The sequence below is a fragment of the Pan troglodytes genome, chromosome 4 (assembly GCF_028858775.2).
Source record: "Pan troglodytes isolate AG18354 chromosome 4, NHGRI_mPanTro3-v2.0_pri, whole genome shotgun sequence".
In the NCBI taxonomy this organism is placed as follows: domain Eukaryota; kingdom Metazoa; phylum Chordata; class Mammalia; order Primates; family Hominidae; genus Pan; species Pan troglodytes.
Genome location: NC_072402.2, coordinates 76088567 through 76113856, shown reverse-complemented (window position 1 = coordinate 76113856; position 25290 = coordinate 76088567). Strand labels below are relative to the sequence as shown.

Here is a 25290-nt window from a genome sequence, read left to right as displayed (position 1 = left end):
AAGGACTATTGTGAATATTTGGGTTTATGGTTTTTAAAAAATCCCATTATAGTCATTTTATTAGGGTTTCAGAAGAAAGCAAAAGCACATGCATGTGTTTAGTCCAGCATCTTTAGCTGGATATCTCTTTCCTGTTATCATTTGTTATGTATTTGAGTGTGTGTATGTGTGTGTGTGTGTGTCATGATTTGTATGTATTTCAGTATGTGTTTCTGTCTGTCTATGTTGAGAAACTAGTAGGGGTTTGCCACAGATTAAAGAGAGAGAGAGACTTTCTATAACACTCATCACTGAATACAAAGTAACAGATATCATTTTAGAAAATTTGACAATAGGAAAATATAAAGAAAAAAATAAAAATCACCTTTAATCCTCATTGTGCTTTTTATTTTTAAGTTTAAAACCAACTATGAGAAGAGAAGCTTTAAAGTGCCCATCCAGGCCAACGAAACGCTTGTGGGTGCTGTGATAAACAATGTGTCTGAGGCCATGGAGACTCTCACCCGAATCACAGAGGAGCTGGTCCCAGTTCCAGGATCTGTGAATGGAGTCAATGCCCTGGGTCTAGTTGTCTTCTCTATGTGCTTCGGTTTTGTGATTGGAAACATGAAGGAACAGGGGCAGGCCCTGAGAGAGTTCTTTGATTCTCTTAACGAAGCCATCATGAGACTGGTAGCAGTAATAATGTGGTATGTATTTCCATTTTCTGTATATGTTATATATGAGATGGTTATTGCCATCAACATGTGTTCTGTACTGAGGAAGGTGCCACGAGGCAGGATGGCCAATTGCAGTTATCTCACTCTGGTAAGCCCAGGAAAATCAATGAATCTCTGGGCCTCTAGAGGCCTTGAACCTATCTGCAAGCCTCTTCTAATAAGTTTGCTTCCTTGTTTTCAAAAGCCGTCACCTCCTTTTACCCCAGTGCTGATGGAATCTCATTCCTCATTTCTCCATTTTTTATCTAGTTTTTCATTCAAGACATAATTATTGAGTGTCTACTATATGCTAAGCATATAGTGCCAGGCACTGTGGATATAGCAATAAAGAAAACATACAAGGATATTCCAGATCTTACATTCTTTTAAGGGAGACAGACAATAAACAAACAAATCAATCAACCATATGCTTTAGTCACAGGTGCTGTGGAAAAATAAAATGAAATTGCAGGTAACTAGGAGAAGGCACAAAGTTTGCCTTGGATGGTGCAGAAAGGCCTCTGAGGAGGTGACGTACTTTGTTAAGACCTGAATGAACAGAGGAAGCAGTCATACCAAAGTACCAGAAGAAGGGTGTTTCCAGTAAAGGGAAAAGCAAACGGAGAGGCCCCCTAGGCCATCAGGAAAACTGAGGGCTCCTCATCTGTTTCAGCCCTAAGAAAGAAATGTAAATGGCAGTTCTGCTGCAATGTCTAAAGGATTCACAGGAAGTATTACAAAACGCCAAGCCACAATTTATAACAAAATTTGCTTTAATAAAGTTGACAGCAGGAGACAAAAGAAGAGACTATAAATCCAAGAGGAACATTGACCTTGGAAAGTAAACTTTACCCAACGGGGAGAGAACGCTTTGATTGACTTAGGCTTTGTGTGGAGGTTGCCTCTCTTTCATTCTTTATTTTTAATCCAGTCTCCTCTGTGGCACCTGAGGCAGGAAAGCATCCATTGCTAAGAAAAGCACTCAGTCACCAACATGATTAAAAATGCCCTTGTCTTTAATGCCAACAAAGCCCAGAGAAATCCATTTTTCAGGAATTTGTACAAGATGGATATGAACTTGGGCACAAAGACAGATCAGAATGTGGTCTCCACAGGAGCCCCCACTTGGAAGGCTCCTTTGAAACCCTGGCAGGAATGAAAGTGGACATTTATCTTCATATTATTAAATGCCTCCACCTTTCACCTCTTTTATGAAAGAAGCCCATTCAAGGCCACTGAATGAACCTCACATGCAGCTTGTCTAGCTGTACATTCACCTGCACATTCAACGCTGAGTTATTATACTTCTGAAAACAGGTATTCCTATGATTTCCTGGCCTGGGTTCTTAAAGGACTTTTGAAAGAAGCATTGTATTTTTCGATTTGAAACAAGTCCTCCATAGTTCCCAGGAGACCCTTCTTCTTAAGTGTGATTGGCTTCTCTGTGTTTGGAATGTGAGTTTGGTTGTAGTTGGCTGCACATATGAAACAAACAGAAGGGAAATCCAGGCAGTGAGGACTTTAAGCAAACTCTAGGTTATTTCAACATGTAGAAATCATTTTGAGTCTCAGTTTATTGTCTGCAGGAGGAAAGCTCATAAATGGCAGTAGCAGCCTGTGGGGAATAATGACTTCATTAGAACACCTATAACCTGATTGCAGTAGTACATACATGCACATTATTAAGTTTAATAATGAATTTATTTTATGGACATCTTCTATTTATGGCAAGTGGTACTAGATTTCCATTTGTACTATAACATAGAATTTTCTCTTAAAGTAAATTTACTTAAGTAAAAAAGGTGATCTGAAGAATAATACTAAGTAATCTTGTAAGTGGTATGAAGATATGGAAAGGCAATAATAAAAGTGGCCCTTGAATAAGAGAACTGACTGCAAACCTGAGACACTGGTGTAGCATCGTGTGCCTCTTGCTTTAACTTGGGAATTAGGCTCTGATGTGGAAAATGCTTCCAAAAGTCTGGATATTGGTACAGTGGATTCCGGCTGTTCAGGACACTTAGCAAGGGAGCAGGAGGCAGAGGGAGTGAGTGGCATCTGAGGACCAGAAAAGTGACCCCCGTGTAGTGAAAGGAGGGCTGGCTAGGAAGACAGAGGTGGGTATCAAAAGCTCTGTATCTGCCTTTTCCCCCAGGTTTAAGAGAAAAACATTGTGTCCTAGAGCAATTCTCAGTGAGGGGAAAGCCCGATTCTGCAAGAATCAGGGGAAATTTATATTTACAAAAGAAAAAAAAGAAGTCCACAGTTTCTGTAAGTCCTAATGGTATCCTGGGCAGGAAAGTTTGGCAGTCAACTCTCTTTTCCCTTTTTCTTATCACTTGGAAATTTCTGTGGACTAGCTTGGTGGAAACCAGACTCCAACCGTGCTGGTGTTGCTTCTCCCCAGGTATGCCCCTGTGGGTATTCTCTTCCTGATTGCTGGGAAGATTGTGGAGATGGAAGACATGGGTGTGATTGGGGGGCAGCTTGCCATGTACACCGTGACTGTCATTGTTGGCTTACTCATTCACGCAGTCATCGTCCTGCCACTCCTCTACTTCTTGGTAACACGGAAAAACCCTTGGGTTTTTATTGGAGGGTTGCTGCAAGCACTCATCACCGCTCTGGGGACCTCTTCAAGGTATGTATGTATGTGTGGAAAATGAGTCTGAAATGTTACCTTGAACCAGGGCCCCTCAAGTAGGGTGTAGGAGAAGCCATTTTATTCTGAGTTTTAAACTTCCAAGAATGATGAGTTAGCTTTCTCACTTCTGATGTCAATCACACTTGTTTGGGATTCAGGGAATGCCTGGCTACATATCTTTTGTGGGGACAAATTGGAAATCAACTATCCTTTCCCGCCCACTTCATCTCTCTTTAGTTGACATTCGCCTGAGGGAGAAGAGGCAGAGTGACTTGGCACAGGCTGTCGTGATGAGGGCATGATCACAAGTGATGCCTCACAGAGGAACCCAGAAGCAGGAGAGCTGCCAAATGACCCCGTGAGGGGACCACACTGTTCTTAACCCGCTCCCCTATTTATACAATTGCTGACTTAGTTCCCTTTAAGTTAGAACATGGGAGAGGAAGGAACTGTCTGTCCCAAAGACCAAACGCACAGACAGTCAGAACTACCAGGACACTCAGCTGATGTGCCCTATTTCACTGTTCTCAGTTCTGCCACCCTACCCATCACCTTCAAGTGCCTGGAAGAGAACAATGGCGTGGACAAGCGCGTCACCAGATTCGTGCTCCCCGTAGGAGCCACCATTAACATGGATGGGACTGCCCTCTATGAGGCTTTGGCTGCCATTTTCATTGCTCAAGTAAACAACTTTGAACTGAACTTCGGACAAATTATTACAATCAGGTACAAGGAAAGAGTTCTATACACCCTTTCTTAAGAATGCCTTTAAGGCTGGGCGTGGTGGCTCACGCCTGTAATCGTAACACTTTGGGAGGCCAAGGCGGGTGGATCTCCTGAGGCCAGGAGTTCAAGACTAGCCTGGCAACATAGTGAAACCCTGTCTCCACTAAAAATACAAAAATTAGCCAGGCCTGGTGGCACGGGCCTGTGGTCCCAGCTACTTGGGAGGCTGAAGCAGGAGAATTGCTTGAACCCGGAGGCAGAGATTTCAGGGAGCTGAGATAATGCCACTGCACTCCAGCCTGGGGGACACAGCAAGACTCCATCTCAAAAAAAAAAAAAAAGAATGCCTTTAAAAGACAAGAGGATGACCAGGGTTGGGAAGGGGATCCCACATAATCAAGAGGTGGGGATTTGGGGTAATCATCCTATATTTAGGTATTTTAATTGGTTTTTTTAGATTATAGATGTATACACTCATTAATAACAAGGTTCAAAAAATATAAATATGTATAAAGTAAAAAGGGAAACTTGCCTGCCATCACATCGCTCCACATCCTTCTGTAAGTGACCATTGTTCATGTTTGGTTTGGAAAGACTTTTCCTATGCATAGACATGCACACACTTCTTTTTTGTAGTTAGTGAAATTATACTATACATACATGTTTGCCTTTGATTGGTTTGCTTATTAATAGACCAATAAATATGTCTACTTCATCATTCTTTTTAATGTCTGTAAAATACGTAGTATGGATATTTCTCCTTTTTAAAAGTGTTAGATTATACTTCAATTTTTAAAAGCATTAGAATATGTTAGCTTGTATAGATACTACTAGAAAATAAAAAGTTAGATGAACTTTTTCTCTTGGGTGAATTTTTAGACAGTGTAAGATAGATGACAGACCACACTGACAAGTAGTTCAAGAATCTGATTTTTGTGGAGAATTTTTTTTAACTATTATATTTGAGGTGTTCAGCGAAAAGTTATTTTCCTTTCCATACCTTCCCCCCATCTCTTAGTTTCCTTCTGCAGAGGCAACCAGTGTTACCTGCAAGTTTCTTCTGCATCCTTCCAGAGATACGCCAGGCATACACATGTGCATATGCAAATATAATCCCTCCTTTTTGCTTATTAAAAGTTATTTTGCACAAGGGACCCATGAGTCTAATGGCAACGGGACACTTTAAGCCTCACTATCCAGATCAGCCTCTGCTCTTCATTGTTGTGGGGTTTTTTTTAAATTGTTATTAAAAGTACATTTTGGAGAGCAAAATAAGTCAGATTTGGGGGGATTTTTATCACTCAACATTTTGTTGTGAAATGCCCTACATATAGGGAAGTTGAAACAATATTATAGCAACCATCCTCTACCAGATGGAAAAATTGCAAACGTTTTGCCATTTTTGCTTCTTCTTTCTCTGTCTTTCTCTGCCATTATGACATTTCACCTGTACATAATTCAGCATGCATCTCCTAAGAATAAGGATATTTTTCTACATAACCACAACAGTAAGAATCTTAAACATACTTCCAGAATATCCAATCTATATGCAAATTTCCACAGTTGTTCCCCAAAACATGTCTTTTACAGCTTTTACTTCCAGACCAAGTTCAAATCCACATTTATGGCCTACATTTGGTGTCTTAGTTTCTTTTCATCTAATCAGTCACCACACATTTGTTGTTATGTTTATTTAGAAATAAGTTGTTAGACTCTGTGTATATGTTTTGTGTTAGTAGAAAATGATAATAGTTGTAGTAGGATGCATTGGAGTAAAAAGGAAAAGGCTGATCAGGGCCAGAGGTCAATGACTGACCTGGGGGTTCTGGGAACCTCAGGCCCAAAGTAGTTACAATGGGACTTAGGAGATCATTATCTCAGCTCACCTGTAACCTATACTTTGGCATATTGATTGAAAGGCTCTGGGTTATTAAAAAAAAAGGTGACAGAGTTAAAAATAACAGTAACAGTGACAAGCAAGATAGAAATATATTTCTCTTTCATGCAGCACAGCTCTGCTCCACAAAGCCTTCAAGGCTGATTGATAGGTGTTCTGTGGTATAAGAGACTAAGTCTCTAGGGTATTATCATTATCCAGGTGGTCCGGGATGACTCACCACCCCCAGATTTTAGCCAGTGGGAAGTGGGGAAATGGTATACCCTGCAAGTTGCTCAGTCACCTCCATGCATGTCTGACTGGCCAGAACTTAATCTAAGCTTCAAGGGAGGTTGGGAAGTGTAGTCTTCATTCTGGGGAGTCATATACCAGCTAAAAGTCCCAGTATCTTAGAAGGGGAGCAGTATGGGGACCATGAATACTTTCTGTGACAGACTTAATACTTTATTAATACCACTTATAACCAGATAATACTTTACTGTTTATAAAACATTTGCTTTGCAAGCCAGGTCTACATTGCCTTCATAAAAAGTATTTCTAATACTATAAAACTTTGTTCATAAATCATTTTGCTTTTGAATTAACTAAGCAAACCAAACTAAGAAACCAAATTTGATTCTTTTAACAACATTAATCATGAATGTTCAGTAACTTTACAACCCTCCACTTGGATAGGGGAATTATTAGAAACAAATTATTATTGTAACTCTACAGCATTTTAGACTTTGCCTTACAAAATACTTTCAGGGATGTTAAAAAGTGTATGGCTGCCAGTTTATTTAAAAACGACTAGAATAATAGGTCCAACTTCACAAGGGTCACTGTACGAGGACCAAATGAGATAAACCATGCTTAGTATATCAGAAGACACATAGTAAGCACATGATAAATATTAGTTAGCATGATGATTAGTTCAATTTTTTTTTTTTTAATCTCATTTACGGGCCGGGCATGATGGCTCATGCCGGTAATCCCAGCACTTTGGGAGGCCAAGGTGGGTGGATCACTTGAGGTCAAGAGTTCGAGACTAACCTGGCTAACATGGTGAAATCCTGCTCTACTAAAAACACGAATATTAGTCAAGTGTGGGGGCATGCACCTGTATTCCCAGCTACTCAGGAGACTAAGGCACGAGAATCACTTGAACCCAGGAGGAAGAGGTTTCAGTGAGCCTAGTTTGCACCACTGCACTCCAGCCTGGGCAACAGAGTGAGATACTCTTTCAAAAAAAAAAAAATCTCATTTACGTTTTTTCTGAAGCGCGTCCTCTTGTGTTACATGGCAAGTCAGGCATTGGCACCGTGCGTATTTTGCAGCGTATATGCTCTACGTGGGGAGCTTTGTAAAAGTGTTTTCTGTTCTGGTACTTCTGTTAACAGCATCACAGCCACAGCTGCCAGTATTGGGGCAGCTGGAATTCCTCAGGCGGGCCTGGTCACTATGGTCATTGTGCTGACATCTGTCGGCCTGCCCACTGACGACATCACGCTCATCATCGCGGTGGACTGGTTCCTGTGAGTATGCTTGGCCTGCATTCCAGCTCACTGTCACAGGGTCCCCCTCTGTCACTCTAGGGCACCAGGCAGCCTGGCACATCTACAGAAAGAACTCTGAGGAGAGGGGCCTCTCGGCCCATAGTTAAATTGTCCTTATTGTCTGACCCCTGGTCCTTATCTGGAGACCGAGCCCCAGATGCCATGTGCACTCACTCCCCTGTCAGCCTAAGGGGCACATCTGGCTGCCACACATCTCACTCCATAAAGCCATTCAGGAATTGGGAAACCCGCTGTCTGCAAAGGCAACATAAATCAGCAAGGCTGTTTCTGAGTTGCACAACATGACACCACAGCAGCTGGAACAAAGCTGCAGGCCCCACATGCCAGCTTAGGCCCTGCCTCTGTGTGCTTCCCATTCCAGTGGGAATGATTTTCCCATCCTAGCCCAATAGGGTGAGGCTGAGCTATGCCGACACTGGGAAGAGAGCTAGTGTCATTAAGTGGAATTGGGTTTCGGATCTAGGGAAAGTTACAAGAAATGTGCCCTCCACATTCTCAAACTCTAACCTCTACAGGCCCATCCCTTCGCCCCCTTCCCTCGCTCTTCCAGCTGGCATTCTCTGTGCCTTTTCTCTTAAAAATTTCCTTCCACTTTTGAAAATCTTTCCCCAGGATGCCCAAAGCAAAGCCTAAAACAGAGTACGTGCTGGAGTCAACACAACATATGTTCACTAGAACTGCAACATGAAAAGAGCTTGACAGTGTGCGTGAAACCCCAGATTGGGCGAGAGGATTCACTCCCCAGTTACTTGGACCTGTGTTTGTGTCCTGACCTTGTGTGAGACCGGGCAGATTACCCAACCACCCTAGTTTCTACCTCTGTAAAATGAGGGTGCCCGTGTCCTCTACCTCCTAGGGGTACTGCAAGATTCAGTGCAATGATGCCTAGAAAGCATGCAGCCTACTGTCTGGCCCACAGTCAGCATCAGTTAACATGAGCACTCTCATATAAAGCTACAGTTCTCCACAGTCTTTGATCTTTACACTTCAAAATTATTGAGAACTGAAACAGCATTTGATCTATATGGGTTGTATCTATTCATATTTATCATATTAGACACACTTATAAATTTCCACTTGTTAATTTATTACATGTTTTATTTAAAGGTGATAATAATTCATAAAATAAATTAATGGAATGAATTTATTATCATCTTTAAACAAAAAGGTTATATATGCTAACATAAATAGCATTTTTTTGCAAAAAATAACCATTTCGACCCCAAAATTTATTTTATTTATTTACTTGTTTTGAGATGGAGTTCCATTCCTGTTGCCCAGGCTAGAGTGCAATGGCACAGTCTTGGCTCACTGCAACCTCCGCCTCCTGGGTTCAAGTGATTCTCCTGCCTCAGCCCCCTGAGTAGCTGGGATTAGAGGCGCCCGCCACCACGCCTGGCTAATTTTTGTATTTTTAGTAGAGACGGGTTTCACCATGTTGGCCAGGCTGGTCTCGAACTCCTGACCTCAGGTGATCCACCTGCCTTGGCCTCCCAAAGTGCTGAGATTACAGGTGTGAGCCACGGTGCCCGGCCTTGACCCCAATATTTAGTGAAAAGAATGGTACTATTTTATGTTTTGCAAGTTTTCTTAATGTCTGGCTTAATACAAGACAGTTGGAGTTTCCTGTTTCTGCAGTTTCACAACTGCTTCAGTGAGTTGTGACATCACACATCATGTAGTCTTTGCAAAACTCCACTATACATTCATGAGAAAATGAGACTGAGAGGGACAAATGACATCTTAGTATTATTATGAGAATGGCTTAAAGAGAAGGCTCATTCCCCACTGTTGGGACTCTCACTTCAGTCAAACTAATAACTGAACATTCATCATCTATATGGCCTTATAACCTTTAATAGCCACTATTATGAATATTATGTGTCTATTACGTAATCTTGCAGTTGGTAGATACGGCGAACTGAATGTTAAGAGGTGCTTCGCTGGCCAGTTCCTAATGTAAGTTGAAAACTTGTGATGCTCACGGGAGCCTCGTTTTTCCCTCCTCCCCACCCTGCCTGCAGGGATCGCCTCCGGACCACCACCAACGTACTGGGAGACTCCCTGGGAGCTGGGATTGTGGAGCACTTGTCACGACATGAACTGAAGAACAGAGATGTTGAAATGGGTAACTCAGTGATTGAAGAGAATGAAATGAAGAAACCATATCAACTGATTGCACAGGACAATGAAACTGAGAAACCCATCGACAGTGAAACCAAGATGTAGACTAACATGAAGAAACACTTTCTTGAGCACCAGGTGTTAAAAACCATTATAAAATCTTTCCATCTCATTACAGCTCATTCGCTCCAGCAAGCCCGTTATCTTCCCTTTCCTCCCTTCTGATAAGACTGGAAAGTAGTCCTCCAAAACACAAGGGAGGATTTTGGGTGGCCAAAGTGTACAATTTTCATCCCACAATTGAAATTTTTAAATCATTTCATGTTAGTCTTACCTAATAAGGTACCAAGATCACAAATAGTGTTGATCAGATCTTACAAGTTTATGTGGCACACAATCCTATAAATGTGATTTTTTATATAAGTTAAAGAGACAAATAGTAGGCTACAAACATTTTAAAATCAACTTTTGAAATTTAAAAATCTTTCAGAATACAATTCAGTTTTAGTTTCAAAATGTTAACAACTTGAATTACAACCAGTTATCAGTTGGACAGTAAGATTTTATCCCTTTCTCTTCTGACTGGTATACCTATTTCATTAGTAGCTAGGTGCACATATACATCTAGCACAGCTGTGAGGACAGACAGAAGGCAAAGTTTCCATGTGGCCTTGAGCAAGTCCCATCTCACCTCTAGGCCTCAGTGTCCTCATCTATAAAATGAGGGACTTCCCTAGAAGTCTTCATGGTCTCTTCCAGCCCAGACATCCTGTGATGTCATGAAAGCACCTGCCCTCTGTTTCCCCTCAGAACACCCTGTACCATCCATGGAGCACGAGGCCTTCAGAAAAGACACTTCAATGGGAGTGAACATTTCTAACTAAGGACAGGATGGCTGTGTGTAGTGGTCACCAGGTCCTGTGAGCAAAGTGCAGGTTATGCAAGTCGCCAGGCAGGAGGCCATTCCAGGAGTGGGATTATTCATCAAACTCTTTGCCCAGTTCATCCCAATGGGGGAAGTATTCCCTTCTTTCCTACTCTGGGAAGAATGTCTCCTGCCACTCCTCAACTGATGATAGACTTCGAAAACAGATGAGAAGACTAGCAGCTAGCAAGGGTGCTTGTGGTCACACTGTGGAACACTAAAGAGCTAGGAAAGAGTTGAGCACAGGCAACATTACAAACAAAGGATTTGAAAACACCAAGAGTACAGGTCTTCTTTAAGGAAGAATAACAAAGAAGAGGTTCATTTTTCTGGCTTTTTTTTTTCACCTGAAACACTTTTTCTCGAGTCCAAAATCATGCCCCCGTGAAGTCTGCTTACCAAAACATAAGACGACTTATATATTTGAAAGAAGTCAAATGAATGAGCTCTCTAATAGAAGTCCATGAGTTGAGTGGGTATTTCTTATTTGAAAGTGTTTTTCTTTAATCAAAAGTCCTTAGAATGAGGGAAACAAAATATTTATTTGTTTTGGAATCCCACTTATCAAATCATTCAAAACTTTCAGCTGGAGTGGGGTTTGCTTTTGTTTTGTTTGTGTCCATAAGAGAAATGGTAGAAGATGAATCAGTATGAAGACACTGTCAATGAGGTTATGAGAAAAAACAGCAGGGGCATTAGTTTCAGGCAAGGCAGCTCCCAGGTTTAGAGATTAATTTTTACCCCCTAAGGAATATCCAGTCAAAGACGCTGAGTGGGAGCTGTCAGGCAGTAGCAGCTGTGTTTGAGTTTCTGGCTGAAAATGGTGAAGAATGGACTTAATTATGCTAACAAACTGAAAAATCTAGACATAGATCCTCTGATATACAATTAGAGATATTTTTATATAGACCCCAAGCATTCTGTGTATAAAAGTTAACATTAGGCCGTGGTGCAGTAACCATTTAATGTCGAGGCTCTATTTTGGAAATACACTACAAATGTTAAAGTACGTGGCTGTCCTCTTAAGACACTAGTAGAGCAAAGACTTAATCATATCAACTTAATTCTGTTACACAATATGTGTTTTTTAATATACTAACCATTTCTTATGGAAAGGTCCTGTGGGGAGCCCATCCTCTCGCCAAGCCATCACAGGCTCTGCATACACATGCACTCAGTGTGGACTGGGAAGCATTACTTTGTAGATGTATTTTCAATAAAGAAAAAATTAGTTTTACATTAACATCTTTGCACGTTGTTGTTATTCTTCTCCTCAAAGAAAAATACATTTTCCATTCATGGAAATATTACAATAAGCTCAGGGCAGTCTCTGGAAGGATCCCGTGCAGCAAGGTAAAATCTTGGCAGAGCCAGCTGGGGGAGCCAGCCACAAGAAAATAAGTAAGGACATGCTCTCCTGCTCAACTCCAAGAACTGGAGCTGGAAACAGGAGGAGGTGAGCAGAGCACTTTGCTGTACCAGGCCATATTTCCTTGTCCATGTCAGATTCAAATTTCTCAGATGAATTGAATCATTTCCATGTCGGGATTAGAAAAGTGTGATACCACCATGGGCCCTTCCGAAAAAGTAACTTCCTGTCTGACCTCCAAATTAGGTAGATTTATCTCTGTGATTATTACCACCATTTGTGAAAAGAGCTAACTAAGATCTCAAGGGATTTCCAGAAACAGCCATTGTGCTAGTGCTCTATTCATTAAGAACAGCTTACGGATGACAACTTTTCATCATGCTTTTTAGTAAAGAATTGGCAGGCAATATCATGAAATCTCCAGATTGAAGTAGTGTCTGGAGCCTATAATCTGACCCTCTCTACCAGCAGGTGGCAGCCACCTAGAGGAAAGGCTCTTAAGTTGGATCCATGGCCCCTAGGTCATCCACATGAGAGTTCAATAGGTTCATCGCCCTTGAAGTTGTGGGGAAAGTTTTGTGCATTTGCCTTTTTCTGGGAGTAAAATTCTTAATTTCAATCGGTTTCTCTAACAGATCTTACGACTAAAAAAAAAAAAATTTACAAATCGCTATGTTTGAACCATACACCCTAATTTTGTGAAGGCATATATGGTATTTACATGACCAGTTTGGGAAAAGAAAGGCTGCTCACAAACTGAGGGAACCAAGCCTGGCCACCCTGAGCAGATCAATATTTGCCCCCTGTGAGACGTTCTGGGAAGTGCCGCATAAAATCAATCCACTGCTAGGAAGTGCTCCCTTCTGCCGGGACCATTTTCTTCCCTTCTGCAGCCCACGCTGGGTTTTGGCCACCTCCACAATGCAGACATAAGAAGCAGGTCATCCGCCTGTGGGAGGTCTGTGGAAAGGCCCTTATGGTTAAGGGAAGTGCCTCTCAGCCAGAGTATGACAAAGAGGGTGGAGAAGCAGGCCTTAGATCCCTACATGTGGTAGTCACACATGTGCTCACAAATGGAACTATGAAAAATATGCAGGTTCACAGCTTTTTTTTTTTTTTTTTTTTTTTTTTTTTTAAGATACAGGGTCTCACTCTGTGATTATGGCTCACTGCAGCCTCGAACTCCTGGGCTCAAGCGATCCTCAGCCTCCCGAGTATCTAGGACCATAGGCTCACACCACCACGCCCAGGCTAATTTTTATTTTTATTTTTTGTAGAGACAGGATCTCGCTATGTTGCTCAGGCTGGTCTCAAACTCCTGGCCTCAAGCCATCCTTCTGCCTCAGCCTCCCAAAGTGCTGGGATTACAGGAGTGAGCCGCTGCACCCAGCCTCTGGCTGACATTTTAAAAAATGTTTCTTATAAGTTATTACATTTAACAAAATATTTAAATCCTACCCTCAGAAGTTAGGGGTCTATGTCCTCCTGTATCCACATTCATCCTGGTACCACCACTGTCCCACCCAAGCAAAATTCTCCTTTTCAAGAGAAAAAATCTCACTTTACCTCACTATACCTATAAGTAAAGGCATAGAAAAAAAAGTAAAATCCTTGACTCATCTACACAGTGTTGAAAACAGAAGTGTGAGTTCTGTTAGCTGAACGGGCCTGGAGGAAGCGTGGCGGGAAGGCTGGATCCCCGCCGCAGGGGCTGCGGGGCTGTGGCTGCCTGCGGGCCGGGCAGGGCCGGGCGCACGCCCTCCTTCCGGGTGGCCGCGGGCCCCGACCCCAGGCTGCCGTCAGTCGAGCGGCCTCCGCAGCGGCCGCGCTTCCCCTTCTCCCACCCGGGTGGTCCCAGAACTGGAGCAACAATGGCCGGCTCTGTGTGGCCGCGTCCTGGGGCCAAAGCAGTCGGGACGTGTCACGCCGAGGGAGGGCTCCGAATGAATACGCTGACAATAAGAAGGAAGGGAGAGCGAGGGAGGTGATGAGCAGCGTCCTAGAGGGAAAGCGGGAGATGAGAAATCTACGAGATCCGCGAGGCGGCGTCCGGGGAGCGAGCCTCGTAGTGGCCACCACGGGGAATGCGGAGCTCACCTTGGGCCGCTTCCGCGGGGAGCTCTAAAGGGAGCTGGGGCACTTCCTCTTAGAGATCTCACTTGGGTAACATCGAATTCCAAGTCTGCAGTGCCGAGAGGGAGCAATCTGTGAAAGCCATCAAGTCAGGTTTAAAATTCCTCAGTGCCCCCATGTCACTTTTCCCTCTGTTCACCCTGCTTCTTCAATAGCCTGCCTAGAGAACCCCCTTCCTTTCTGGGTATCCTGTTTTGTCTCCCTTGTGCCTCATCTCTCTTCTCTCCCATCTCCTCTTCCGGATTCTCATCTCCCTCTTCTGTCACTTACATGTTTTGCAGCTACAGACAGGTACTCAGAAGGTGGCATGGTAACGTTTTCCTGCAGGTCATGCCTCATCGTGCCCACAAAACTGCTGTCTCAACCTTCAATTTTGAAACATTCACAGCATGCTGAATTCCACATATAAGTAGGGTTGTCAGATAAAATACAAGACACACAGTTAAATTTGAATTTCGGGTAAATAACAATGTTTTAGTATGAGTATTAAATAACAAATAATGTGGTGGTATAAGTATGCAAAATACTGCATGGGGCATCCTGTAATTTTATGTGTTAATCTGGCAACCCTCTAGACACTTGAAATGTGGAACTCAGAACAATTTGTATTTGCTTCAATGAAGCTGATATTATAGGTGAAAGAGATTGCTTGGAGTGGGGGGATCTTCATTATAAAATAATCACCCCCATTTTGAATTTTTCTCTGAAAGCAAAAACATGCTTTAAAAAGCAATTTAGATCTAACATCTCCTACTATTAATTGTTCTGGTGACATTATCACTTATTATGTGCTTGTAAATCTTGTGGCCATAGTTAAAAAGCTTGATGAATCACCTTTAGGATTTCACAAAACTGTCTTGAATAAATTAAGCAATACCTCAGTTATCCATAGTTGAGATATTTAAGACTGACATCTGCTTTTGTTTTCTTCCCTCTCCTATTTTCTTCTTTCCTTCTCTCACTCCTTACTTCTACCCTCCCCACTGCCCCAACATAAAATATTTTCTGTAATCCATTACAGGGCTGAAAATTTTGGCATTCACATATTGTTCTCCAAAGACGGACACATTTTTTTCATTTGGGGGGCACCTATTAGAAAAGCACCCATTTTTTTTCATATTGTGCTATTCAAAGTTGATTATTTTCCAGTCTCTGTAAAGTTGAGAATGAGGCATTTTTCAGTCTCTTCAGGGAACTCCAGCCTCCATGAATGGGAATCATTCCCAAAAAAAACCCCTTTTTAAGCCAAGTCTGAAGGATATGAAAAAACAGGACCCAACTGACACCGCACAAGGGGAACAAAATCAAATCATAAACTCTTTCCAAGAATGACATATGCAAAATCATGTAAAGATGGTAGTGAGTGTCCTAGAAGATGGTGTCAGATGACAACTTTTTTATTTCTTTTCCAACTCTTTAGCTTCAGAGGATCATAAGTCCTGGAAGCAGCCAGCCAGGAGCTTCCAGACATAGCTGTCACAGGGGAAAATAAAGACCATTTGGAAGTCAGCTCAGCCCTGCACAATGAACTGATGACTGGCCTGCCCTGGGGAGAACTCAGCACGCGAAGATTTTTGTCGGCAACACAAACCTCTGAATGCTATAACCAAATTCCCCTGCCCTTGGCACTCCAGTGCCTCAGTGAGGCCTTCTTTCATTTAAGCCCATGAGGAGCTGTTAGCTAAAGAAGTGGAAAACAAACATGAGAAAGTCAGCAGGCATGTTAGAAAACTCACATGGCTAGACTAAAAATAGCTTTATGCTTCCTAAAACTTAAAGGCCTTCCGCTTCAGAGTGGTGGTTGAACTCAAACTTCTACACGGGGATGGGTTGAATCCACACTTGTTACACCTGAATTCTTAAGCAGTTCAGAGACCCTGGCTGGTCCATTCCCTGCACCTCAGCATCCTCATCTGTAGATGTGGGGATTGCATGAAACCTACCGTCTCCAAACCAACTTTCATATCAAGTGTCTGTGTATTGGAGGGGATGCTAGAGTTAAAACGCTTAGTTAAATGGTCAACTGCCCTTAGCATATGATAGGTTAAACTTCAACTTCCCTATCGTAAATGGGCATCATAATACCTTCTTTATTGTGGTGTAATGAGAATTAAATAGATAATAACTAGATATAAAATTCTCAGCACAGTTCCTGGCACTCAGGGAGATTCTTAAGATGTTCAGAACAACACTGGCTCAGTAGGGAGGAAGAGGCACGGGGTGACGCTGGAGGAAGGGAGAGTGGCTCCCGGTGCCATCTGGACCTGCTGTGAGCTGGAAGGAACTCCCCGAGGAGGCCACAGACCTACATTACCCGGGGGGGACGCTTTGCGGAGGTCGTCACCCCTGGAAACCGGCATCATGAGACACTGCCAGGCCTCTTCACGGAGGGGCCCGGGCCTCTGCGCCCGGGGCGGCCCAGCAACCCCTGCTCGCCTCCGCAGAGGCCTTTTGTCCCGCGGGCTCTCCCAGCGGCCCCGCGCTGCGTGGCCGTTTTGTGAAGGGCACAATCCGATGTTCTGAGGAGACCACCCAGCTTCCTCTCCCAGAGTCTACCAGAGAACAAAACCGCCCCTTCGTGTGCCAGCGACCTCCCCTTCTGCCAGACCCCCTCCCACTGGCCTCCTCCCTGCCCTGCCAAGCGGGGACGGAGAGCCAGCCGGCCCTGGCCCGGTGGGAACCCAGTTGATAGTGCGCTTATTAGCTGTCCTGAGCGCGGGGACAAACTTTCTGTGCCTGGGCCGCTGCTGCCACCCTGCGGCCAAGACCTTTCTCTAGGCCCCGATGGCCCAGAGCAGCCCAGACCAGACAACGTGCAAACAGGAGCGCTTACAGCAAACTCCTCCCTGAGGGGCTCAAGGAAGGCTGGAGAGCCAGGAAACAGTTCCGATGACTGAAGGAAAAAGGAACTCATGCTCTGTGGCCACAGCACTGATTCTCAAAGTGTGGTCCCACAACCAGTATCAGCATTCCCTGGGAACTTAGAAATACAAATTCTCAGACACCACCCTAGACCTAATGAATCATAAACTCAGAGGGTAGACCCCAGCAATATGTTTTTTGGTTTGGGGGAGATTTTAGAGATGGATCTTGCTGTGCTGCCCTGGCTGAAGTGCAGTAGTTATTCGCCGGCACAATCATAGCGCACTACAGCCTGGAAGTCCTGGGGCTCAAGTGATCGTCCTGCTAAAGCCTCCCAAGTAGCTGGGACTACAGGTGCATGCCACCTTGCCCTGCCCAGCCATCTGTCTTAACAAGCCGATCAGGGGATTCTGATGCACACCCAAGTTTGAGAACCACTGGTCTAGACTCTAAAAAGAAACGGACCTCAGAGGTGACAGAGCAGGATGCTAATTCTGGCTTTGCCTATGAGCTGTGTGACCTTGGGCAAGTTTCTTAACCTCTCCTTGCCTCCTCTGATTCCTATCATGATGAAAATCATTCCTAATTTCCAGGATTGTTGAGGATTAGATCAGAAAGAAAGGTGAAGTCACTGACATATATTCGTGCTTGATAAAAGGTGCTTGCTTCGGGTGTTATTATAATGGGGTCATAAATGTGCCCGCATTAACACTAGAATGTACAGAGAAAACACAATTCCTCTTTTCATTTATTTAGCAGGTATTTATGGGATGCCTACTGTAATGGGCAATGTTGATAAAGCCCCTCCCTCCAGGGAGGTACATTTTAATATCTGTGTAATATAGGGTGCTATGGACTGAATTGTGTTCTCCCACCCTTCACCAACATTCATATGTCAAAGCCCTAACCCCCAATGTGACTATATTTGGAGATGGGGCTTATAGGAGGTAATTAGGGTTAAATGAGGTCACAAAGATGGGGTCCAAATCCAATAGGATTGGTGGCTTTCCAAGTACAAGGAGAGAGAGAGAGATCTCTTTCCACAAGCACACACCAAGCAAAGGCCATGTGAGGACACAGTGAGAAGGCAGCTGTCTGCAAGCCAAGAAGAGGGCCCTACAAGAAATAAGTCATGCTTAGAGGGTCAGAGGGTCAGACAGAGGCATCCCAGTGAAAGCAACACCGTAAACTGATGTATCTTCCTCTCCCCACACCTCTGCGAGGCAGTTCATCCAGCACGCTGCTTTTGAGCATCGATGTGGCTGAACTACACAAGCAGGATTACTCTATTCTTAAAGATTCCCAGTTGCTGGTTTTAGAACTTAATCCCCCTTCCACATTAGAAATGCCCTCCTTTAGTGAAATTGTAAAGTTCCCTTACCACATATAATATAAAAACCTTCAAGTACAGAAGGGAAAGGCATATATAGCCTGGGCTGGGCACGGTGGCTCACACCTATAATCCCAGCAACTCGGGAGGCCAAGGCAGGAGGACTGCCTGAGCCAAGGAGTTTGAAGCCACAGTGAGCTATGATCGTGACATTGTACTCCAACCTGGGCCACAAAGCGAGACCTTGTCTCTAAAAAAGAGAGTGAGAGACAGGAAGGAAGGAATGAAAAAAGGGAGGGAGGGAAGGAGGGAGGAAGGAAGGCTGTTGTGTAGCAGGTACCTCACAATGATCCTGTGAATAGACATAATTCTCTTCATTTTACACATGAAAATGTTGAGGTTCAGAAAATAAGTAGCTTACTCCAGGTAAAAATCGCAATTTGAGTCTCTCTCCAAATCCAAAGCAGGTGTTTTTCCCCTCAGACTGTTTTAACCATGGAAATTATGTCTGGTCAAGCACTGCAAACCAAGAACTTCATCTGAAACATACTGTGGTAATATCTCCTAGGCCAGTGTTTCTCTTTTTTTTTTTTTTTTTTTTTCTTTGAGACGGAGTACTGCTCTGTCGCCCAGGCTGGAGTGCAGTGGCACTATCTTGGCTCACTGCAACCTCTGCCTCCTGGGTTCACACCATTCTCCTGCCTCAGCCTCCCGAGTAGCTGGGACTACAGGCGCCCGCCACCACGCCCGGCTAATTTTTTTGTATTTTTAGTAGAGACGGGGTTTCACCGTGTTAGCCAGGATGGTCTCCATCTCCTGACCTCGTGATCCACCCGCCTCGGCCTCCCAGAGTGCTAGGATTAGAGGCGTGAGCCACTGCACCCGGCCTAGGCCAGTGTTTTTCAAACTGTAGGTTGTCAGTTTAGAGGGTCCCAATTAGTATTTTTTAGTGAAAGAATAGAGCAGAATAGAACAGAAAATATCACATGTATTAAAGTATTGTTTCAGGAAATTTTTATTATAATTGTGCGCATGTGTGTATAGGCTTGTAACTTGAGTAACTTCCATTTCATGATTAATAAGTGTAAAGCCAGAGTTCCAAGCTTTTTCTGATCAATAATCCATCACCAATCAATAATTTTTCCACCCCTTGAATTCAAGAGTTTGACTGCCTTGCTGTTTCCAGAACTGATCACCTTCAAGGAGCTTTTATCTTCCAAATACAAACTGTTTCTTAGGAAGTGATGCTGTGGACTTTCATATTAAAGAGCCAAGTGTTCTACCACCACACATTTCCAAATTCAGTTCTGGGTTCTGTAATATATGTTCTTCTGACCTAGCCTTCCAAAATCACCCCACACTGATGAATGTGAAGATGGGCACCAAGACCAAGTTAAGCTTCTCTTAGACAGTACCTGCTGGTGCTGCTTGCCAAATGAATAAGCGTGCCCTGGCACCTAGCTCTGGAAACAACCAAGTAGAGGAATCTCTTGTTAGCACTGACATCTGGTGGTCACTGAGAGGCCAGCACCCCAGCATCTTGAACTTAAAAGTATGCACCTGGGAACCAGGCACCAACCCCGACGACTCCAGCAGAATTGATTCCTCGTCCCCCTCCTCTCCTGGACCACCTACCTTCTCCATGCAGCTGGACTCAGCAAGCTGGAGGGAAAGATCAAGGATTTAGAGTCGGATGCAGCCAGGGTCCACAGCCTAACACGTGATCCCGGGTAAACTATCTAAACTCTGTAAGACTCAGCTGCAAAATTGGGATAAGAAAACAATCTACACTGGGCATTGGGGTATCTTATTTAACTCTCAAAACAACTTCTTTGATGTTAAGTTCCGCATACCTATTAAGCATCCAAATGTTGATTCCCTTCTTCCTTCTGTCATTTTATTTAAGACACGCTCTATTCCTTCAAAGTCTTGAGTCCCACTTCCTTTCTATCATTTTTTGTCTGGCTTACTCCATTGAAATAATAGCTAATATTTATGGAGTGCCTACTATGAGCCAGGTGTTGTTCTGAGATGTACACTGTTAAAATCGAGCTATGTCAGCCCTCTGAAGTCAAGACTATCATCTTCCCTCTGTTTCACTGATGAAGAAAATGAGGTGGGGTGAGTTTAAGCAGGTTGCCCAAGGCCACAAGTCTTGGGACTAAATTTTTAAACCCAACACTGTAGCTCCAGAAGGCACACTCTTAACTTTTGAGCTGAATTTGACTCTTTGCCTTCTGTTGTAATAATAGCTAATGCTTATTGAGTGATTATTAAGTGCTGGGTTCTTATATATATTATCTCATCTAATCTTTACAAAAACCTATGAGATCATTATTATCATTATCTTCATTCTACAGATGAAAAAAACTGAGGTTAAGTGATCCGCCCGAGGTCACGAAGTCAACAAATGGTGAAATTGGAATTCCAACTTGGATAGTTGGATTCTGTAGTCTTTGGCCTTAACCATCCTTCTCCTGGAGGGGATGCTGGAGTTATGTAGTTCCAGCCTCCCAATGAGCCTGTGATCTCGAAGGCAGAGCAGTCTCTGCTGGTAGAAGGCACTTCCTTGCCAGATGGTTGATGACAGTGATAGTGATCTGGCTACGCTGGTGAGGCCAGTCCTGCCTTTGTGGCTGCACAGTAGCGCAGCTTCAAGGAGAGGTCAATAGAAAGGCCTCAATCACTCTCAGGTGACTCTCAGCAGATTTCCTGTCCAGTGTCTAAAGGCAAGGGACAATAATACTGACACTAAGAGAGCTATCAATTCAATGTGCCATCCCTGACATGGGTTGTCATTCCCTTAATTTAAACTCTGCAGTGGCTTCTCATGGCTCCAGGATAAAGTATAAATTCCTGCACGGAGTGTCAGGGTCTCTGATTACTGAACCCCTGCTTCCCTCTCCATCCTGATTTGCAGTCCTCGCCTCTGTTGGAAGGAAATAGCCACAGAACAAACTTGCCCCCCATGGCACTGTGCTCTCATAACTCCAGGCCTTAGTTACACATGCTGGTCCTCATCTGGAAACATCACCTCCCTACCCCAACTGTCCCCTCGCACCCCAAACCACTCAGCCCACCTCCTTGTTGACTCCAACTCCTACTTCAGTGGAGGCAGCAGGTGTTTCAGGAAGGCTTTCCAGACCCCTCTTTGTTCCCCTTGGCCTCCCAGGTTACTGATATTATGGCAGAATGTGGTCTGTCTCCCACCAACTATATGCTTCTTTAGGGCAAAAAGTGGGTTTTTAAAAAAACCATTGTACCCCAGTGCCTGGCACAGAGTAAAAAAATAAATTTAAGTATATATATATATAAATTTAAATTGTATATATATGTATGTAAAATGGTGAATTTCAAATGACCATTGTTAGCAACTATTTGAGTGCTGCGCACTTCCCCTTCCATTCTTTCCCAGCACAGGTGTTACTGACATTTTTGGTGAGACAATTCATAAGGTGGGAATGCCCTGAGAATTGCAGGCATTTGACATCCCCGAGTCCTGGACACCAGATGCTGGTAGGTCCCCACCCCTCTACCATCCCCATCACCCTTTCCAATTTTCCACCTTTTCATCCTTGTTGCTGTGACAATGAAAAATACACCTTTACATATTTTTTAACATCCTCGCAGAGGTACCTTCCTCAGAACCACTGTAGCTAAAAGGTGTTTCCGATTTGGACAGAACATACTTTCCTTGAATCGGGCATTCACAATGTTTATGGAAAGTTTACATTTCATCTCTAATGCCAATGCTTCTGTGTATTTATTTATACATTCTGTATATTTCTAATGCCATTGCTTCTGTATATTTCGCCTCTAATACCATTGCCTGTCATGTGTAAGCTCCAGGAGACCCTCTTGGGTGACAGTGAACTTGAGCTGTGTAGCAATGACATTATCATGATATGAGTCTGCCCATGATAGGGATAAAGGGTAAGGAGGGGAGAGGAACCCAGAGAGATAAAATGTTAATCACATTGTTAGGGCAGGGATGACAATAGTAGTCACCTTTTCTACTTGACCAACTTAATGAAAACAGTAAAATTCTCTTGGGGAATTCTCAGTATCCATTGTTAACATCAATTACACAAGCAGTAGACATCAGGTCTGTGTCAGGAGCAAATGGCTGACCTGAAGAGATGCCTTATATGCTTTGAAGGTAGTGCTAGGAGGGCTTACAAGTTATGTTGAATATTTGACATTGCTGATACCCAGTTGTTTTGGGAAAGTAAAAATCCTTCCTTTGATTGATTGGTGGTCTCAGTTTCCTTCTCTGCAATGGGGATTTTTTTTTTTTTTAATGCTTCTCTGTCTAACTGAGTAGAGCAAGGAAAAACCTCAGGAATTTCAGAAATGAATGTACCATTCACCTTTCTATTTTGAAGGCTAACTATTGCTTAAGTCAGGCCTTGTATCTTCATTATCAGTGTCAGCACATCAAAGTGTTAAGTATGGGACAGTGTTATGAAAAAGACCATGAAACTCTACTATCATTTCTTTTATACTTATAGGCATTGATCAGTTTAATCAAAGATAAACACCTTGTTTAAAACAATTAGCTTTGACAACACATGTATAAGCAGAACCTTAAATTGTAAATGTGTTCATTTTCTTCTTCCCTACTACACATATTAAATAATAGAGACAACAAAAGTAGGTGGAAGATGATTCCAAGTAATTTTGGGGCATTATTACAAAGTGAAGCTGGTAAGATTTTTGTCTTTTTGACAAATTCAAGGAAGCCTGCAGAACAAATCTTGTTTCAGGAGTACATTTTCACTTAGCTGTTCTCTAAGTAGAAATGCATTACTCCTAGAAAGAAAAATGAAAGTTCTTCAACTGCCGAAGACAAAATGACAGATTTGGCTTCCAGCAATACATTCTTGACAGCTACTAGAGTTTCAGGAAAAGAAAACAAGAAAATTAAATTTGACAGAAATGAAGAGGGGGAAAAAAGAAGGAACTTTTTCTAGTTAGCATCTCAATGTCTTTGGAGGGATTTTAGGGCAATTCCATAACAGACCACTTAGGCATCTCCCCCATGTTCCCCTATAGATGTGAATGTTATTTTAATGGAGCTGCCACCCTATAGACAACAGGTGGTATCTACACGTGAGTCCACAGACTGACTGCATGATGACTTGCTCAAGAGAACTTGAGAACAAACGGGAGCCACGACACGCTTGGAAATGAATTGTACAGCTTTCCATCAGACTTCATTTCTGTAAACTTAAGAATATACTTCTGCAGAATTTTGCAAAAGCCTGTACTCAAATTTGGGCTTCAGATGGAGGAGCTTGTTTTTTCCATGTTTGGACAGCTATGTGATCCAATATGGCAGGAGCTATTAAAATGTAAATTAATTTACCTATATTATTTAAATAAATTACTTAAATTAATTGGTTGATTATATTTAACATGCAACTAAAAAGTCGGTTCTTCAGTCACACTAGCCATGTTTCAAGGGCTCAAAATCCACATGTGGCTAGTGGCTACCACGTTGGACAGCGTGGATACAGAACATTGCCATCATGGTGGAAGGTTTTATTCACTGAGTTATCTCTGAGCTCAGGACAGAGTCATGGATAGTGAAGGGTGGGAATTGGGAGTGAAGTGGCACAAAAGGAATAAGCTGGGGAGAAGAGGTTGCAGCAGACTTCTGTGAGCAACCAGAAAGCAATTCAAGTCAAGAAATAATTGCTAGCCCAGGCATGGTGGTTCATGCCTGTAATCCCAGCATTTTGGGAGCCGAGGCAGGCCGATCACTGGAGCCCAGGAGTTTGAATAGCCTGGCCAACATGATGAAACCCTGTCTCTACCAAAAAATACAAAAAATTAGCCAGGCATGGTAGCACGTGCCTGTAGTCCCAGCAGCTACTCAAGAGACTGAGTGGTGAGGATCACTTGAGCCCAAGAGGTGGAGGCTGCAGTGAGCCAAGATTGTGCCAAGGCACACCAGCCTGGGCAATACAGCGAGATCCCATATAAAAAAAAAAAAGAAAGAATTGCTAATTGCCAATGCATAACCACAGAACCTGAGGGAAACATAGAAGAATAAAAGAGATGTAGTCCCTCCCCTCAGGAAATTCAGAGTAGGACAAAAGAAACAGAAATACCCATTACAAAACCACTTTAATACAAGTTCCAGTGACAAAAAGGACATCTCAGGAGACAGTGATCGAGGAGCTCATGGAGTTATAAACAGGAATTAAAGATGAGATCATTAAATGGCTGAAGGATGGGTTAAAAAGGGGACCAAGGGGTAGGAGAGGAGGAGAGGACTCCACAAGGGAGATGACAGGGATTGGAGGGAAATGCAGGGGTGTAAGTGCTGGCAAACACAAGCTTGATGTGGAGCCAGGCAGGCAGAGGGTGTAGACTCCCCAGGATCACCAAGGACGGCTTTTTATTCATCTCTCACCACTACATTTGAAAGACATTTATTCTTATTACCGAAATGATGGAATAGGCATGTGCTTTGGACTCAGAAAATGTTGGGTTTGCACCCTAGCTCTACTACTATGTACCAGCTATGTGACCTTAGACAACTTACCTACCCTCTCTGAGCCTACCTTTTCTTCCTCATCTACAGAACTGGGAAATGATAGCTATTTCTAAATACTGTCACAAGGATTAAATGATGTGTGTAAAAGTGCTTAACAGAATGCCTAGCACATAGTAGATACTCAACAGGGTTAGTTTCCCTTCCCTTTTCTGAAGGCACTGGCTACATCTGCAGACTTTGGGGGCAGAATGCTTGGTTAAACTCCACTCTGCCTCTCATGCCGGCTGTGTGATAAGTGGGCATGTTGCATTCCAACAGAGGCATTCCCAAGTGACAGGTGAGTGTGGACATGTTACAGCTTAAGCCTGAGCACACCACTGTTTGCAGCAGGAATAGGAACTATTGGCAAAATCACTTGGTAGGATTCCATTCACACTTCTTATGTTAAGGAGAAATGTTTGCCAGTTAATCTCACAGTAACAATTTGAGAACGATGAGAAGAAATCTTGAAGCAACCACTC

The 25290-nt window shown here is 43.2% G+C and overlaps 1 protein-coding gene across 3 annotated transcripts in view; it reads left to right on the top strand.

Moving 5' to 3' along the window:
- The window catches only part of SLC1A3 (solute carrier family 1 member 3), an 81770-nt gene extending 69957 nt beyond the window's left edge, over positions 1–11813 (top strand). For 2 of the 3 annotated variants that reach the window (XM_001146398.8, XM_009449274.4), the window contains 5 exons: positions 397–689; positions 3106–3339; positions 3874–4068; positions 7345–7479; positions 9546–11813. In XM_001146398.8, coding sequence (XP_001146398.1) covers positions 397–689; positions 3106–3339; positions 3874–4068; positions 7345–7479; positions 9546–9750 — 1062 coding nt within the window. In that variant the 3' untranslated portion in view covers positions 9751–11813. The remainder of the gene's footprint in view (positions 1–396; positions 690–3105; positions 3340–3873; positions 4069–7344; positions 7480–9545) is intronic. The other variant, XM_009449275.5, reaches the window with a different exon arrangement.
- The last annotated feature ends 13477 nt before the right edge of the window (positions 11814–25290 follow it).